The sequence below is a fragment of the Octopus bimaculoides genome, chromosome 21 (assembly GCF_001194135.2).
Source record: "Octopus bimaculoides isolate UCB-OBI-ISO-001 chromosome 21, ASM119413v2, whole genome shotgun sequence".
Taxonomy (NCBI): Eukaryota; Metazoa; Mollusca; class Cephalopoda; order Octopoda; family Octopodidae; genus Octopus; species Octopus bimaculoides.
This window is the reverse complement of record NC_069001.1, coordinates 39,702,484-39,721,887: the sequence shown is the minus strand read 5'-3', so window position 1 is coordinate 39,721,887 and position 19,404 is coordinate 39,702,484. Positions and strand designations below refer to the sequence as shown.

The window sequence follows — 19,404 nt, the reverse complement described above, 5'->3', positions numbered from 1 at the left end:
TATATATATATATATATATATATATATATATATTTGTATCTGTTTCTGTACCAGGGTTTCACACAACACACCAACCTCCAGTAGATTCTGCCATAGTTATTGAACCATAAACATACACATACCTATACACCAAACACCTGTTAGATGCTAAAGATAAATCCATAACTGTATTAGAAATATATAAATACAAATGAGGTATACTCACCTCTTGCCGTACTCCTTCTTGCTCCTCCTCTGCAGCAGTTAGCTCTTGAGCGTTGGCCAAATTATCAACAGCAATGGCCAAGAACACGTTCAGCAGTGTGTCTGGATAGAGGTTAAGGATGTTTATGTTCTTTCGCTTCCATCTAATCAAATGTTTGGATACCAGGAAACAGAACAGAATTTGCATGTAGGTGTTTGTATGTGTGCGTGTAAATTTTGGTGGAATACCCAAACCATTAGCACATCAGACAAAATACTCTGCAGAATTTATTTTTGCTAATTTTGTTTTGAGTTCAAGATTTGTTAAGGCCAAATTTACCTTTCATCCTTCTGGGAATTGATAAAATAAAGAATCATTGAAAGGCAGCAGATCAGTGGAAGTGGATAAAATTCCTTGAAGTATTTCTTCTTAAGTTGTTACAATTGCTGATTCAATAATTCACAACTTCACTTCTCTCTTTAGACTTTACAACTTCCACTATCAAATTATTTATTTCTTAACTATTTTGCCCTTCTCTATAAACATATTAAATCTTAGAGTGACTCTCGTTGCTAATAAACTACATTCTCTGCAGATTCTTCCAGCATTCTGCTACATTTTGGTTAAACAATATGCATAAATTTCTTCAAATCCAAATATAACTTGCTGAAATTTTCTTAATTACAAATTTCAAAACTTCATATATCATTGATTTTTAAAGCTGACACATAGCTTGAAATTTGGTTAGGTGGGGAGGTGTACGGTTAATTAAACTGAACCTATTATTGACCTTTGGAAAGATGGAAACCAAAGTTGACCTCAGCAGGATTTGAACTCAGAACATAAAGTATCATAACTAAATACTGTAAAGTAGGTTCCCAATATTCTAACAGTTCTATTAATTACCACATCAGATATTCTTTGTACTAACTGTGCAAAGACTTGCAATCCTAAACTTTCAGAAGAGAGTTAGCAGAAGTGGAATGATTTTTAATTTTATTGATCAACATAGATATGAGTTTGGACTTAAAAAACACAGAATAACATAATCTGGGTTTTAGAAAGATTACTCATTCATTTGGAATTTTATCCAAACACAAAGTAGGAGCTTTAAGGAATTTTGATTCTAAAATGTAACACCATATTAGAATTCTTAATGATGATGGAATGAATAATTAACTAAAAAAGGAAACAAAATACAATCAGAATATTGTTATTATCTCTGCAAAGGACAAAGAAATATTTTGTAAACAAGTGATGTCAAACTGAAAGAAGATATCAAGAATATTAAATATAGAAGAAGCAAAACTCTGTTAGAAGGATACAGTTTCCAAAGAGCACCAATATAATGAAATATGAGCAATATAACATGCCGCCACCACTTATTCCTCCTCTGGCCCGTATTCCACTGTACATGACTTCATTCCAGTCTTCACCAGTTAAAATCTAAAAGAAATCAAAATGTATTTGTGTAATCTGAAACCGAGGACTCACAGAAGAAGGGTTTCAGTCACAATTGCTATTAAAAATATTCTTTAAATTATTCTAATGTTTTTCTCATCACACAAAAAAATAATCTCAAATTCTTAAATTTGTTGTTAGGGTTAGGGTTAGATAATTTGATAAATATTGAAGAAAGAGACAAAGGAAGGTGATGAGTTGAAAGATTCAACTTTAATTAACTATTCTGTCTATTTCTAATAATAATTACTTCAAATTTTTGCCACAAGGGCAGCTTGGAGGAGGTGGGGATGAGTCGATGGAACAGAGACAGACTCAGAAAATACTTCTCTCCATCTCTTTGGTTTCCTTCCACCTGCATATTTCATGGTCCTTCTTTATACAACTAACATCCTCCACACATTTCTGTACCAGTGCAGTCTCTTCTCTTGTACACTACAAATGATTCCCCTTACCCACAGCAGAGTGCCTAACACACAAAGGTCTTGAAACCTTAACGTATGGGTCATTCCCTGGCAAGTTGAGTGTCATGACAAACTAACCTATCCCACCGTCATTTTCTTTCTGGTGATGCTTCTTTCAACAAGGAGAAATTGAAAATTTTGACCAGGAAAACCAGCCAAAGTTGATGACGATGATGATGATGATGACGACGATGATGATAATGTGTGTGTGTGTGTGTGCGTGCACACATGTGTCTTTGTATACTTACTTGAAATACAGTTAGTAGCGCGATGGGAAATGTATCGAAATGACTGGCGGGCCTCCCTTCTTCAAAATTCATCCTGAGAAACAAACAAAACAAACTGTTAAGCTTTTGAAATCTCAAAAATAATTCCCAAAAGTTCAATGTTAACAACAATCTGTGAGAGAGTTAATGGTGATAAAATGTTGGAGACATAGAGTGGCAAGATGAGAGAAGAATGAGAGAATATATTATAGCAAGTGGATAGATACAGCATGGATAAAAAGGACATCAAGTAAAAATAGCAATCATTGATATCATATTGAGATAGGGCCAATATTTCACCGCTACTTTATTTTAGCTACCCCAAAAAGATGGAATGAAAAGTTGAGCCCAGCAGGATTCAAACACAAAGAGTTTGTAACTAAATAAAGGCTGGAATTTTGTTTAGCATTCTACAATTCCTCATGCCCAATGGAACAGTAAATCAGAAGATATGAAATATCATTTGAAATGGTTAAATGACGACATCAAACTTTCAAATGCTGAGTTGTCACTTAGAAGGAGGGTATGTATCATGGTTTTGATAATTCTTTTAGGGGCTGATGTAATTAATTGTGAGCAGACTTAAACATGCTCTCAACCCATCCACACATCAAGGAGAAGCTCAATATTTCTCTGTAACTAGCTGGAGAGGTTCACAAATGAAAACCAACTAATAACAAATCTTTGCCATCTTAAGCAATGTTTGTCTCTACCCAATCATGTAATAAAGACTGTCTTTCATATTAGGTGGTTTGTATGCAATACTAAATGTCATAATTCTGCATGGCATTTAACTGAAAGGAGATATTTAAGAGATAGTTGTGATAAAAAACTACAAGGCTAAAAAAAAAAAAATCACCTTAGCTTTGTTGCTCATTAACAATGGTCATGTGTGTGTTGTGTGTGTGTGTGTGTGTGTGTGTAATTCATTAGGATATAATTGTATAAAGGAGAGGTAAACACTATTAAACAATGATTAACTACCTCAAACTAACAGAGACAACTCCAAAGCAAACTAAGCACTTTTTGACACTCAGTGCTCCAAATAATAAATATTACAAATAAAGTGGTTTTTAACAGACAGGTATGACAGCTGTCAGCCTGTTTCAGCTTTGATAGATCTTCTTAGATAATAAATGATGAGATGAAAGGGAACAACAGACTAAAATTTAACAGACATCATATCTATAAAAGTGGAGATGTGTGTGTGTGTGTGTGTGTGTGTGTGTGTGTGTACGTGAATGTAGTTTATGCACGTCCACAAATTAGCATGCATGTCGCTCCAATTTTAGGAGATTCGTCATGACCCTGCATTTTCGTCAATTTTTTCTCTCAGAAGCACCCACGTATAGCTGTAAACTTTTACCAATTTTGAAGTTTGGTTGCCATGGCGAAAAGTCAAATCTGTGCTTAGGCACATGAAGGAGAGAGAGAGAGAGAGAGAAAGCGTCTGAGGACAAAAAATTTCTCTGACCAAGACAGAGTTTGCTAAGTGTCTAAGAAAAATGGAAAATGGAAGAGGGAGGCAGAAAGTGTATTAGGAATGGAAAGGTTTTGAAGTTTGGTTGCCATGGCGAAAAGTCAAATCTGTGCCATACGCACGTGAAGGGGAGAGAGAGAAAGAAAGAAAGAAATGGTGTGTTTGTGACAAGGGGAGAAAGGAACGGAAAAGTGGAAGAGGGAGGCAGAAAGTGTATTAGGAATGAAAATGTAGGTAAGGAAACATGAGATGTAGTTTCAAACATAAGGTTTTTGAAAGACACTATATTCGATAATGAGATTATATATACTTTCTCACACAATTAAAATATATCCGTATATATGTAAGAGATGTGTGTGTGTGTGTGAATGTAGTTTATGCACGTCCACAAATTAGCACGCATGTCGCTCCAATTTTAGGAGGAGATTCGTCATGACCCTGCATTTTCGTCAATTTTTTTCTCAGAAGCACCCACGTATAGCTGTAAACTTTTACCAATTTTGAAGTTTGTTGCCATGGCGAAGTCAAATCTGTGCTTAAGCACGTGAAAGAGAGAGAAAGAAAGAAAGAGTGTGTTTGTGACAAGGGGAGATACAGTGTTTGCCAAGCGTCTAAGGAAAAAAAATATATATATTTATTTTAAATCATTTATTTATTTTAAATCGTTCATTAGGGTTGGTGTTAGGGTTACAGTTTTAGGGTCAGGGTTAGGGTTAGGGTTAGAGTTAACCTAGAAGGGACAGGCCCTTTATTTTTTGGTTAAGGCTGTTGGTAAGTTTTCCAAAGTTACTCCAATCCAGATCTCCAATGCAAACCTTCAGATCAACCTTCTCCTATGCAGATCTCTAATGCAACTTTAAAAGAAACAGTCAATGAGTAGAAATAACCAATAAACTGATTCCTTATGGGATTTCCCAATCAAACTGCCAGCAAACCATTTTCAGCCAAACCAATTTCAACGGATTTCGCTCAAATCTGATGTCCATGTTACTTATTTTGGTTTGAAATAAAGCACTTGATCACTTAATAATCCTAGCTTAATCCCAAACAGCGCCGGGCTATACTGCTAGTAGTTGATATTGCTGGGCTTGTTTTGATGATGGAAGCTGAGGTATAAACAATGTTTTAGGAAAAAAGATTTAAGTTTGGACTTACATTCCACCGAATAATTGCATTCCAAGTAAGGCAAAGATGAGGATAAATAAGAAAAGAAGAAACAGCAGACTGACAATGGAACGCATACTGCTCAGTAATGAGACAACTAAGTTTCGTAGTGATGACCAATATCTATGGAAGAGAGAATGAAGAAAAAACAATGTGTAATTATAATGAAGAGGAAAAATATTTTAAATGGAAACATTTCGGATTAACTTAGCCTCTGCCTCTTTCGAGAGATTCTGTGAACAAGTCTCTCAGAAGAAGAAGCTTAAAGCAAGCACAAAATCCTGTTTATCCACCCTCCAGAGGTTTGAGTGCTGGACCCTTTATCAACACCAGATCAGACAACTGGAAGCATTCTCTATTAGATTGCTCCAAACTATCTTTGGTTCCATGAGGCAGGACAAGGTGTCTCATACCAAGATCCTCAACAGGGCTGAAATCTACAGCATTGAGGCCTGCATCTTTGCCGGGTTGGCTATATGATTTTGATGCCAGGTAACTGGCTCTCAAAGATGGTCTTATTCACAAACATATTAATAGGTATGTGTGCATAGCGATTTATATGTAGGTATACCCTTATATACACATACATACATTTCATTGAAATATGACTCACCTTGTAACTTTAAATGTCCGAAGCAGCCTAAGGGCACGGAGTGTGCTGATGCCGAATGATGAGCCATCTTTAAATGCTGACCAAACCACTTCAAAAATACTACAAAGAATAACCTAACAAAAAAAGTGAGATAATTAGAATAAACGAGTCACCATCAAATTTATTGAATATCAGAATCTTTCTCATTACAACCATCTCTATATTCACATTTTATTTTCATTAATTCTGAAGTTGTATCCCTTGTCTATTTTAATCAGAATTAATTAGTATAACTAATCATATTTTCTGTTCCCAGTGACTATCTTGTTTTTTCCAGTTCAAATGAAAAAGTCCTCCCATTATCATATAAACTATAAAATTAAGTGAAAACATATTTCTCACAAAATTTACAGGAATTTGCTGTTTAATTTCAATTAAAATGTCTGCTACTCCAGCCATTTAAAACCCCCTCACTATTATTCATTGTAATTATAATTCTTTCACTCCTGCATCATTTGTTATTTTAGCCTCCCACTTCTATTGATATCATAAACAAAACCACATTGTACACTTTATGTGAGTTTAATCATTAAAACAGCCCAGTTCAATTCTTGATCAAAGACATGCATATATATATTTGAAGAATTATGGCATTCAACTATGATTATATGTTGTTACACAGATCAAACCACAGTATAGACAAAAACAAAGAATTGAGGAGGTCAACCCCCCGCCCTCCTGTATTACTGTGTTTTTAGAATATTATTAAGAATAGAAAACTTAACCAAAAGTCTAATCTAATGTGGTTAAAGCTAGATCAAACGTCTTTCACTGCTCTATTTAATGTAATAAATATTAATTAATAAGATTGATACTTACAAGACAATCGAATATGTTGAATGATGATTGAAAATAAAGTCTCACTCCCAAACCATACATTTTTATGAGCATCTCAGACATGAATAGGGCTAAAAAAACAAACTCCATAACATCTGTAAAAAACAAAAAAGAAAAGTAAATTATATTTTCCAAGAGTAGACTCTCAGTTTTTCTCCTTTCAAACTTTCACTTTTTCCAACCCCAGGTCTTTACCTCATCCCACCAATAATGCAAAATTTAAATAAAAGAACATTTTTTTTTATCCCTCTGGGATAAAAAGAAAGATGATGTGAATGGGATTCCACACCAGCAAGGAAAGATGGATATGTATACAGATTAAACAAAAGGAATATCTATCTATTTATCTATCTATCTACTTGAAGCAAGGCAGTTGTGGCATAGCTCCTCGTCTTTCCATCTCAACTTTTGAAAATCAAAGAAATCTGTGAAACCAGTTAAAAATCTTGCAAAAAAAAAAAAAAATTAATAATCTAAATGAACTCCATTCTATATTCAACTTCCTTTTTCTATATTTCTACCTGTGTGCAATAAAATAACTTGCTTTAAATGTAAAATTTATGCTGTTTACTATTCAAAATATGTTGCTCGCAACTACGGTTTTCGTTGAATCTCAATATAAACATGCAAATTTATTCTATCAGTATTTGTTGCATTGTAATAACGTATTAGAGTTTAATGATATGAATATTTTTATGATATTTCTGCATTAACTCTAGCTTTCTCTCTCTCTCTCTCTCTCTCTCATGTAAATATAAACACACACACACAAATGTATGCATGTTGTTGACTGCAATACTTACATAGAAATTCTGTGTGCCACTCTGCTTGGCCATAATGTTCTGAGGCTACACACAGAGTATTCAGCAATACAAGGATAATCACAAACCAATAAAATGCTTGCGATTTCACACTTTTACGTATTGTAAACCTGTTGGAAAGAAGAAAAGAAATAAGATGCTATATAATTAGTAGCTGTTTTTCTAATTAATTAGGCAAAAACATTAATGAGATGAAGATAATATTACAGAAAATGATGTTGTTGCAATTGTTGTTGCTGATAATCATAAATTTAAGATGAGTTCCTCCTCCCACATCTGAATAGTCTACTCTCACTACTCCCTTTGCCTCCATCCATAAAGAATATATTAGACCACATCCAATAAATGGACAGGATGTCATTCATCAATATATTCCAAACTTTGAGTCTAACTGATTACCTCCATAGCATGGTTCAGTTTGAGTGGAAGTAATTTGAGTGAGTGGAGGTAGGTTTGAGTGATTACCTCTGTAGCATGGTTCAGTTTGAGTGGAGCTAACAGCAGAGACACAAATCAACAATGAAAATCAGGTTTGAACAAAAAGGAAATATATTTGCTTAAAATGGTCAAATGAGAGGCCATGATTTTAACAAGTACGCTTTGTGACCACACACATCTGGTTTCAATTGCACTAGGGTCAATATGACTGACAGAACCCTATTGAAGGTAGCGTCCCAGCATGACCACATTCTAGTAAATGTTTAAGTCAAATAAAATTACTCTTAAACAAGAATGTTGTTCACAGTGACTTCGAAGTTTCAGTCATCATCTGAGTGACCAAAACTCCAGGGTCACTGATAAATTTGTTCCTATAAAAAGTATAGAGTAACCCATCAAATTAGTGAAAAACTGTATTTAGTAGAACTGAACATAAAAACAAATACATATTATACATATTATATATATATATATATATATATATATATATATATATATAGACTGACAGATGCTTACCTAAGATGTTTTTCTGCTCTCCAAAAGCCAGCACACTTTCCGTGGGCTTTTCTGTTTTTTAAACCTCTACCAAACGAATCTCCTATTGGTAAAGAACAAAGTTTATGATATCAGTATTTTGGTATATATATAAGTTTACACACACACACACACACATCCAATTTTAGAAATCAGAGATATCACACAGTTGTTACTCAGAGTTTGCAACTCTTTACAGTGAGTTACAATGAGTAGTAACAACAATAATGTCAATGTAGAAACTGTGATATCTTCATTTTAATAGATATTTAAACACTGATAATAAGCATGGAATTTTTTCCTCCTATTTGTATATACAAATATTAAAATGTGTGTGTGTGTGTGAGTGGGTGTATGTGTTTTCATGCAAGGAATGGTAGAAGACACTCAGCATAGCTAAAAATAACAATGGGTAGCTGTAAAAAATCAAACACCTTTGCAAGAATAACAGTCATTATTTTGTCAACCCTATCATTGCTTATTCCCTAAAACTCTTCCTATTTATTTCTCAGTTATCGTAAGTTTTACTAAATAATCATCAAAACCAAATTTAGCTGAAGAGAAGTAATAAGATGGAAATATGTCATAACAATACCACACACACCAACCCACACAAATACCTGCATTTTCTTTGGTCTTTTTTGTTACCAGAATCAATCTCTAATTTGATGGGTCTTTCCCCCTCATTGGCAGTGTAATTGTAGTTAATTAACTATTCTTGTCTCATGACATTAGTTAATACATGAACACCAACATCAATAAAGCCACATTAATTACCTGATAAAAGGTCATCATCATTATCTTCATCTCCAATATTTAATTCTTTTTCTTCTTTAATTTTCTTTACTTTTTGGGCAGCTAACCTCCGTGCTGAAAACCAGAATGAAAAATCAACAGTTTTAATCAATTTTGCCAATTTTATTCTGTTACTTATTTGCTTAACCAGCCAGAAAAAGAAGGGTAGCATTCATAAACCTGCAGCTTCAACAAGAAAGGGTTGTTACTGCTCTTAGAAGGAGAGAACTATCTTGAATAATTACAACAGAATAGATCACACTAAAGACACTAAAGGGTCAGGTGAGGCAGTCATTTACCAAATAACAGGGAAGGTGTCCCCTACTAATGGACTTCTGCAGTTTCTTTCCACCAAATTTCACTGACAAGGCACCAATGGATGACACCTGTCGAAGATGTTACATAGTAGGATTGAACCCAGAACCAAACTGTTGTGAAGGTGACTTCTTAGCCACACAACCATGCCTGTGTCCATTGTAGTAGGGGACATTCAGATACAGGTGTACAAAACACATCAAAATGTATTAAAGTTCAACTGGTGATTTTCAACATGTTTTCACTGAATAAATGGAGGCATTAATGCACATTTTACACTTTGCTGTAAAGGAATATAGAGAGACGCTGAAACAGTGGTGAATTACAAACACCCATGGTTTAATATTCAGGCTTTTTCTGACTTGCCTCAAAGACTTACAGCCCATATATGGCATGCAGTGTTTGTGGTTGATTAAATCTCTCAGCTAAAAATTTAACAGGAAAAATATTAAAATAATTTTTTAAAAAATTGTGGAAAACATTTCTTAAAATAGAAAGTGAATCATGTAAAATAAATCAAACTAAAATGAAAATTAAGATCTAAAAATGAGAGGATGCTGTGTTTCAAAATTTAAGATGGATTGCATTACATTTAAACTACGTTGTATAAAGAGAGGATGCTGTGTTGTTGAGACTAAGAAGGAAACAACCATCTTTACTACAGTGTGTGAAGGTGTTACTGGAATCCAAAAGGAAAAGATAATTCATGCTATCACTAAATAAATTCCACCACATTCACAGAATAGATGTCTCTCGACATAACAATATATATTTTACAGTATATAATTATATCATTACATATAATTTATATATAATATATAATGTAACATTGGAAAATATGTTTGTACATGTACCTGGTTGCCAATGTTTATATTGTGCATGCAATACCTGTGTGATTGTATGTTGTGCATGCAAGCCATGTATGGCCCGTCTACGGTCATGTATATAATAATGAGTGTATATGATGTACATGCAAGACAAAGGAAATATGTCCAGTCATATGTACTCCTAGATTAAAAAATATTAAATATAATTTTGGTGTTCTCTTTAAAACGTGCAACAAGACACATACATACACACATAAATGTATAGACACATATAAACATACATATATTCAATAGCTGCTTATAACACTCAAATTTCTCACCCAACACACACAAAACAGTTTTATAATTTTCCATCTTTATACACAAATTTTCTGTTCAATTTTATGTACATGTTCATATATGTATGAATGTGCATATGTATATAATATTTAATATCATGTATTCCAAGGCAAATTAAGTTTGAAATAAAACTAAAAGAAGAACTACCACTATTGAAGAGTGCAAACGTAATTCCACTAAAATTCTAAACCAAAGATTTCACTGGAATCTAAAAGAAGACATGAGCAAAGAAGAGACAAAAACAATGGAAACTATTTCTCCCAGAGAACTTTGTCTGTTTAGTCTTACCATTAATTCCAAGTGCCCCTGAAAATGGAAAATATTACTTGAATGTTTAATAATTCACATATATATATATATATATATACACACACATATATATACATATATATGCATATATATACATATATATACATATATACACATATACATACACATATACATACATATACATACATACATTTTTATACATATACATACATATATATGTATATATACACACACACATATATATATATATATATATATATATATATATATATGTATGTATCATCATCGATGATGATGATGATATATACACAGTGTTGGTAGAACAAACAGGCGACAAAGAACTCAATACATGGGTATATAGACTTTTTTCTTATTTAATCAGCAGAAAATTTTTTAAATGATTCAAGAACCAAAAATTTCATGCATGAGACTCATCAGACATTTTAAAAATCTCAATATTGTTTCTTATGCAGAATGAATTACAATTCTCTCCGGAATGTTCAATTAACAATTAATATTGGAGGATGATGTGGAAATTGCCTGTCTTTTAAACAGAAGGGAGTCTTGAGAGAGAGTAAAATGTCAGCAGACATCTTGAAAAGGAGATCTTTAGAAGAAACTTCTAATTTAAATCAAGTAAACATCTCCCACAAATTAAAATAAACGTTCACCACAAATTAAAGCACTGGAGGCCTTTGGAAATGATATTCTGAGCAAGCAGGTAAAGTTCCAGAGGAATCGTGGGCTTATTGTACACAGTAATAAGTATAGAGATAATAGCCAAAAGTATATGCACAGTAAAGAGGATAAAAGACAGAAAACTGAACAGGAAAACAGTCATAATAGGTGTATAGGCACAGCCGGAGTAGTGTTGGCAAACTGTATCTTGACCACTGACACCAACAAGGTTTAGTTTATCCACCCTTCTCAGCAGGAAAAAAATAAAGTTTAGAAAATCCTTGTGTTTCAGTGCCTCAGAAAACATCAATTAAAACCTATTTTAATCACTAATAAATTATCGTTTCTTGTATGATTGATTAAACAGTGAAAGCAATAATTTTATAAATGTTTTTAATGTGAAATGTTTCCCCTTATTTTCAATGTTCCATGAGATTTGCATCAGTTAAGAATTTACTTGATCTCAAGTGCACTGGGACATTAAAGAGATTAAGAACCATTGTCTTATTAAGACTTAAGAGTCTTTAAATAATGAGAGTAAAGAGATGACGTAAGTAGATGGTGAGATGAGTCAATGACTGAATAAAGCTGAGATATGGAAACAAAACATACACCACAAACACACAAAGAGCTAACATTTAAGTTTGCTGCTGACCAAAATATTGAGTCTTCTACAAAGTAAAATACGTTTTAGAGGTAAATTCTTCAAATTGGATGAAAGTTTCTTTTTCTTTAAACGAGAGATTTAACGAAGAAACATTCATTTACCTTCAAGTATTCTCAGCTTGTCTTCATCACTGATGGTTCCATCATCTTTTTTTCTTTCCTCATCTAAGATTACCTCCTCTGAAATAAGCAAATAAAACAAGTTGAGTAAATATTATTGTATGGCAGACACACAGACATGTGTACATAACACTATCATCATCAATGGTTTCATGTTTGTCCTTCTATTTTGAGGCAGTGTTTTAAGGTCTGATACCCTTCCAGAGACCAGACATTTTAGTCAACGGTTTGTAACAAGCAGGGATACAATAGCACCTATTCTAAAAGCCAAGATAAACACAAACATTGATTCAAGGAGGCTAACTGGATTAGTCAATACAAAGTGGAATCAATTGTTTTGTTGCAATTACTCTTAGCTTGCTGCATTCAAACTTCAAACCCTGCTGTGGTCAACTTGGCCTTCCATCCTTTCAGGGCTTATCAATAAAATACCAGTCAGGTAATGGGGTCAATTTTTCTTCTTTCTTTCGGAACACAAAGATTAATGAAATGCTGCTAAGCATTTGTATTTTGTCTGGTGAACAATAATAACAATAATAATAATGATTTCTTTGTTAGCCACAAGGGTTTACATCAAGAGAAACATTAATGGACAGAACAGGACAAAACAAAGAATGTGTGTGTGTGTTGTGAGGGTTATGCATGTAAACAAGACCAACAAAATTTTTAAAAATCAACAGTGTGTGATCCTCAATAGGGAGGAAACTTCAAGGGCTGCTCATGGAAAAATCCCATAAAAATACCGTGGGTACCCTGACTTTTGGGGCAGGTGCCTTTTCTCTTTTCCTTTTTTCCAACTACAGGCATATGCTCAGGGTAGGCCCGTTCACCCACACCCTTCTCGCCACTTTCATCCACCTTTCAGCAAAATGGCTACAAGACAACACTTCCCTCTCTACCCACATTTTCCTTTTCAGGGATTGACCAAAGGGAAAAGTGTTTGTCTTCAGTCCCCTCAAAATAATAATAACCTAACAACCTTGTATGTCTATTATGTAATAATACGTTGGTTACAACCTTCACAATAACAATCTATATAAATGAGCAAAATACTTAATTGACAATAATTAAATTAATCCAATTAAAATGACCTGAATAATTTTCCAGTGCTATAATCCTCATCTTAACTGATGGTATTTTTATACTCTGACCTAAATAATGGCAAATCTAGCTACTTTTATATCTTTCTAATCAACTGCATGTAGCCTTCACTAATATAAAAATTAAAAAAAAACAAGTGTGATTACACACACACACACATATATATATATACATGTATTGTTGAGTATTATCCACCTAATTTTGTTGTGCACATTTTAACTCATCCTCAAATTTGGTTTATTATGAAAATTTTCCAATATCAATTAGACAACTCAGAGATCCCTAAACTTAGTTTAATTTGCAGTTCACTTTAAAATATATTGGAGCAGTTTCTACATAAAAATATATTTAAAAAAGATATCAGGGAAAATGGATATTAAATGAGGATGATGTTTTATATATTTTAGCTGATAATTATAATTCAAATCTAAAGAAAATTACTTTTGTATATACAAATTATTTTATCATTGTTCTTTTTCTGTCTAGCAAGTTATTTGGCAACAGCAGAAGTACTGGTAGGATGAAAAAAAGCATCCAGTACACATTGTGAAGAGGTTGGCGTTAGGAAGGGCATCAAACCATGTTAATGCTGACAATTGAAACTTGGCACAGATCTGTGGTTCACTGGTTCCTCTTAAACAGTTCAACCAATGCCAACATGGAAAATGGATGTTAGATCATGATGATGATGATGAGATATATATATATATATATATACACACACACACGCACACACAAATATAAATACACACATACATAGAGGCTTCCAGATGTTTCCCATTCACTAAAGTACCGAAAGATGGTGTTTGATGAACATACTGTGAATGAAACTGAACTTGAAGTCATGTAATTTCAATGCAAACTTCTTAACAATAGTTTGTTTCTCACTGTAGGGGTCAATTAATGAAATTGAAGCCCCCTGTACATACCTGCTTTACATATCCACTCTAAATAGCCATTTAATTCTCGCTCTATTTGTTGTTGCCGACGCAATTTTAAAAACGCTCTTCGGTTTTCCACTCTCTCTCTCTCTTTAGCAAATTCTCTGAAAAGACACAATGCACATAATTGCAATGTTTAATTAGTGTTAATTAATCATGAAAAGAAGGGAATATAAAATGAGTATCAAGTAATCTTGCAAAAGACAAAAACACAGGGTAAAAGTTTCATTTCATTTCAGAATGTATTTAAAAATTGATCTAGTTGCCACTAACTGATCGAATCAATGAAGCACTGAACAACGTGCCTTTAAGTATTTAGTTGCATCACCCTGTGTTCTGAGTTCAAATCCTGCCATAGCCATCTTTGTATTTGATCTTTCCAGGGATGATAAAATACAACACAATTCAGGTTCTTCATATGAATAGATTTAATCCATAACGTGACCCTTAACAGAGTCTACTCAGTAGCAAGTATTTGGAACAGGTACCTGGTCTGATAATAATTTACCTGCCCCTCCAGCTTCTCAACTCCAGCTTTCAAGAGTCCCTTTAAAGGGTTGTGGGCACTTCCCTTTCTTCATGGCAAACACATTACCAAAGTAACATACATCTGGGATGAATTTCATTTGCTATCTTATACAGTTTCTGATCTGGTACCAGTGCAAAAAATTAGTGGATGACCAACAGATGTCCAGGACAGGAGTTTAAATCCAGTCATACCCCTACTCCTGACACATGATGGGACACCAGCCAGTTTCAGTCAATGAAATTCTTCTCATTGGTCAATGCAAGTCTTTTGTACAAGGTCTATGATCAAACTATCATGGAGTGATACTGAACCCAGAATCCCGTAGTTACCCAGTTCTTAACTATCAACCATGCTTAAATGCTGTTCCAGAAATTCATTCAGTCATTAAACAGGATTGTCTATGTTAGCATGAATTAATCAAAATAGTTATTTGAGATAGAAGTTTTATGGCTGGATGCTCTTCTTGTCACCAACATATTTTTCAAGAAAGGACAATTTAGACTTTTTTAATTTACTTCCATGAAATTAAAAATGTTAGTTGACTTCAACAATTCTCCAAGCAATTAATAGTAAATTCCTTCACCACAAGGTTGCATGTGAGATGCTTTAAAATATTTTAGTGTGAATTGAATATGTTTAGTATTTAATTAATAAAGTAGACAGGCGAAGATGAAATCTTTTAATTATCTATCCAACAAATCTATTGATTACAAACTAATAAACACAAGATTAGTCTTATTTCTGAATGTATGTCAAGTTTGTCTTTTGTTGTTATTTTTCTTTCAGTCAGATGGAAAGGCTCATGACCCTGTTACAGAACCTCCAAGACTGGTGGAGGGGCGGGAGTGGAGACATCCTGAAACCAGAAAACCTGACTTAAATGCTTGCAACAGATTGGACTCTCCCAAATGTATCCAAGGCATAAGGTACTGCTAGACCAGATAACAAATTAAGTTTGCTACCCCAGTAGCCCACAGTGGGATTTGAACAAATACTACTAGGCAATCAACCTGACATTGTTTCACTTCCACCAATCCAACCAATCCACTGCTTTGGATTCAGACTTTCTTATTGACCCTGAAAAGATGGAAGAAGTTGAGCTTGGCAGGATTTGAACTCAGAGCACAGAGAGATGTCAAAAACAGCACAAAGCATACTCTCTGGTGCTCTAACGACTCTGACGACAAATCATCACCTTGAGTTATTGCCAACATAATTCTAATTAATCAATTAAGTGGAAAAGAGGGGAAAACATTGACTCAATGACTAATATTTATTTAATCTAATCTTGGTAAGGGAAATAATTGTAGCTATGTTTTAGTCTTATTAGAACTCCTCAGCAAAGCATGATATCTAAATGGAAAGTTGCTGCTTCCAAACATCAACATTTTTCCTATTTCCATACAAAGTAGACCACAACATAACAAACATGTTGCATACTCAATATTGGCCAAGTGCCTTTCACGATTGATTTCTATCTATGACAAGGTCGATATATTCTCTAATTAAAGTATGTACATCTGGTAGACCCTTTGTTAATATGTAAACTTCCCACACCGTGATTAATTACAAGACTACAGACTCTTAACTGGTAACAGTTTATTTTCAGAAAGATTAATTCTGACTGGACAGAATTTCTGGAGATTCAAATATGGAGTGGAACATTGTATTGAATCACAAACACACACCAACACACATACAGGTACAATGAGCAATAAAGTCCTCATTAATTTGCACTATTTCCCACATTGTTACTGAAACACACACACACACACACACACACATATATATATATATTGTGTAAGGTATTAACAGAAGAAGGTTTTGTGTAAGGGGATATATTTCCTCTTATACACCATGCAAAATCTGAAAAGTACATATTAGATGCTTTAAAATATCATTGCTTGGTTTTACTTCATTATTACAAATTATACATATTGAGAGAGAGAGAGAGAGAGAGAGAGAGAGAGAGAGAGAGGCAAAACAATCTACTCACCCACTAAGGACGCCAAGAACTAAGTTGAGCATAAAAAATGAACCCAATATAATAAGAGGTATGAAATATATCCAGTTGTAAGAGTCTCCAAAAGCATCATTTGTCTGAAATAAAAAAACAACAACTAATTATTAAACATGACCTAATCAGAGCTGATTTAATTTCAGCAACAGAGAATTTAGGGATTTATTTTTGGGTGAAGTCATGAGAAAAAGAGTAGCACCAATGACCCTTTCTTGGAGGTCTTCAGAGATAGAGGGGAAGGAAGAGGAAAATTGGCCTCAGACTTCTCCAGAATGGAAACTTGGTACAAATTCTTGCAACAGACTGGAGTCTACCAAATGAAGTGAAGGTGAAATGGTGGCTGAAGTAATTATACCAGTGAAATGATTAAATTTTCCTAATCCTGAACAAGATCAGGAATGGTCTCTCTGACAGGCTTCTACACAAGTTCTTTTCCACCAAATTTCACTCATATGGTTTTGGTCAACTTGAGACTGTGGTAAAAGACAATTGGCTAAGTGGCACACAATGAGATTGAACCCCAAACCACAAAGTTGCAAAGCAAACTTCTTAACCACATAACGATATTGTGCATTAGCTTAGTTGAAACCAACAGAAATGTCTGCAGGTTTTAAAACTTGATAGTCTTTCTGATTGCTAAAGCCAGTTAATAAGAAACATTTCTCAACAGCAAAGAAAACAAAATCACAATTTATTTAGTTACTATAGGCGTAGGAGAGGCTGTGTGGTAAGTAGCTTGCTTACCAGCCACATGGTTGCAGGTTCAGTCCCACTGTGTGGAACCTTGGGCAAGTGTCTTCTACTATAGCCTCGGGCTGACCAAAGCCTTGTGAGTGGATTTGGTAGACAGAAACTGAAAGAAGCCCGTCATATATATGTGTATATATATACATGTATGTGTGTGTCTGTGTTTGTCCCCCCACCAACATTGCTTGACAACCGATGGTGGTGTATTTATGTCCCTGTAACTTAGTGGTTCGGCAAAAGAGACTGATAGAATAAGTACTAGGCTCACAAAGAATAAGTCCTGAGGTCGATTTGCTTGACTAAAGGCGGTGCTCCAGCATGGCCGCAGTCAAATGACTGAAACAAGTAAAAGAGTAAGATTTTAATTTATTTAATTATCCATCTAGACCTGGCTTAAAGCCAGAGCTTACCTTGCAAGACAAAAAAAAAAAAAACTTATGTGATTCCTGTTGTTACATTGGAGGCTGTCAAGCAGTGTTGATCTTTCAATATATCAAAGCACAATCTTAGCTGACCTTGATAATTGCAATAATTATAGAATTGATCAGGTATTAATTTACTGTTGCGTGATTAGAAAAACTGATGTTTGTTTTATGGTTTGGTCAGAGGAGCAAAACATTCTTACAATAGAAATTTGGTCCAAATTGCATCAACAGAAAGTAGTCTGCTTAAGGCAGCCACAGACTTTGGTAAATCTGAAGTTGTGGCTGAAGGTACTTGCCCAAGCAGCCATGTACTGGGATCAAATCCACAACCTCTTGTGTAAAGTGACCTTATTAACCAAACAACTGCACCTATCTAAACAGGCAGCCACAACTGTTTAAGTCACACAACCAAGTGTGAAGAGTTTATAGAAAAATGTTTCCATTATGACGCAAGCAATTTAGTAAAAAACAATTCAAAACCGTAAAAAGAGAATAAATATTAAAGTTGATTACTTACATAATATAATACCTGGGTCCATCCTTCCATAGTTACACACTGGAACACCGTCAACATCGCAAAACCCATGTTGTCGAAACTAGTAATTCCATAATTTGGGCCATCCCAATTGAATCGACATTTAGCAATATTTGCTCGACAGTGATAGCCATTACCCTCATCTGCGCAAGGCCGGATAGTTTCTTCATCACCATATTCTATATTATCTGCAAAAGTCAAATCAAATATATTTGCATATATCCTTTAGAGTTTTAGAAATTAATTTTTCTTCTTGATTACTTATTAATCAAAATGATTTGTAGTTATTTTCCTGTCCTACAATACTTTGGAAGAATTTAAAGAAACATTTCTTTGCTTTAACCTTAAAACACTCTCCTAACAATAAATAGATTTCTCTGATTGGAATATTCACATTTTACTGAAGATGAACTCAAGACTTCAAAATCATAGAGTTTCCACAGCTTAAACTAATTAATGTGTATTATGAAGCACAGGCCATCTTGAATGTGATGTAATAAATAAGTTGGTGCCACTTACCTTCACTATCGTCATCTGGTTTTATAAAACAGGCTTTGTGGAAAGCACCAGTATAAAATTCTAAACCAATGATGGCAAATATTATTATAGCAAAGAGTACCAACAGGCAAACTTGCAACAATGGTGCCATTGCCCGTATAATTGATTTTAATACTACTTGTAAACCTGAAAAGAGAAGGAAGACCGATATTATTTCATGCATTTTTACCAGAAATAGCTTCCTAAAATCCCCCCAGTCTAAAGTTATCACCATCTTTAAGATCATTCTAATTGAAG

The 19,404-nt window shown here is 34.0% G+C and overlaps 1 protein-coding gene across 1 annotated transcript in view; it reads right to left on the bottom strand.

Moving 5' to 3' along the window:
• LOC106879088 (voltage-dependent calcium channel type A subunit alpha-1) overlaps positions 1–19,404 on the bottom strand; it is a 464,783-nt gene that overhangs the window by 125,266 nt on the left and 320,113 nt on the right. The window contains exons 7-21 of the mRNA XM_052975441.1: positions 19,129–19,293; positions 18,592–18,797; positions 16,879–16,982; positions 14,342–14,457; positions 12,294–12,371; positions 10,866–10,883; positions 9,079–9,171; positions 8,284–8,365; positions 7,312–7,439; positions 6,491–6,603; positions 5,633–5,745; positions 5,011–5,142; positions 2,358–2,430; positions 1,510–1,630; positions 206–306 (exon numbers count right to left, since the gene is read on the bottom strand). Coding sequence (XP_052831401.1) covers positions 206–306; positions 1,510–1,630; positions 2,358–2,430; positions 5,011–5,142; positions 5,633–5,745; positions 6,491–6,603; positions 7,312–7,439; positions 8,284–8,365; positions 9,079–9,171; positions 10,866–10,883; positions 12,294–12,371; positions 14,342–14,457; positions 16,879–16,982; positions 18,592–18,797; positions 19,129–19,293 — 1,643 coding nt within the window. The remainder of the gene's footprint in view (positions 1–205; positions 307–1,509; positions 1,631–2,357; positions 2,431–5,010; positions 5,143–5,632; positions 5,746–6,490; positions 6,604–7,311; positions 7,440–8,283; positions 8,366–9,078; positions 9,172–10,865; positions 10,884–12,293; positions 12,372–14,341; positions 14,458–16,878; positions 16,983–18,591; positions 18,798–19,128; positions 19,294–19,404) is intronic.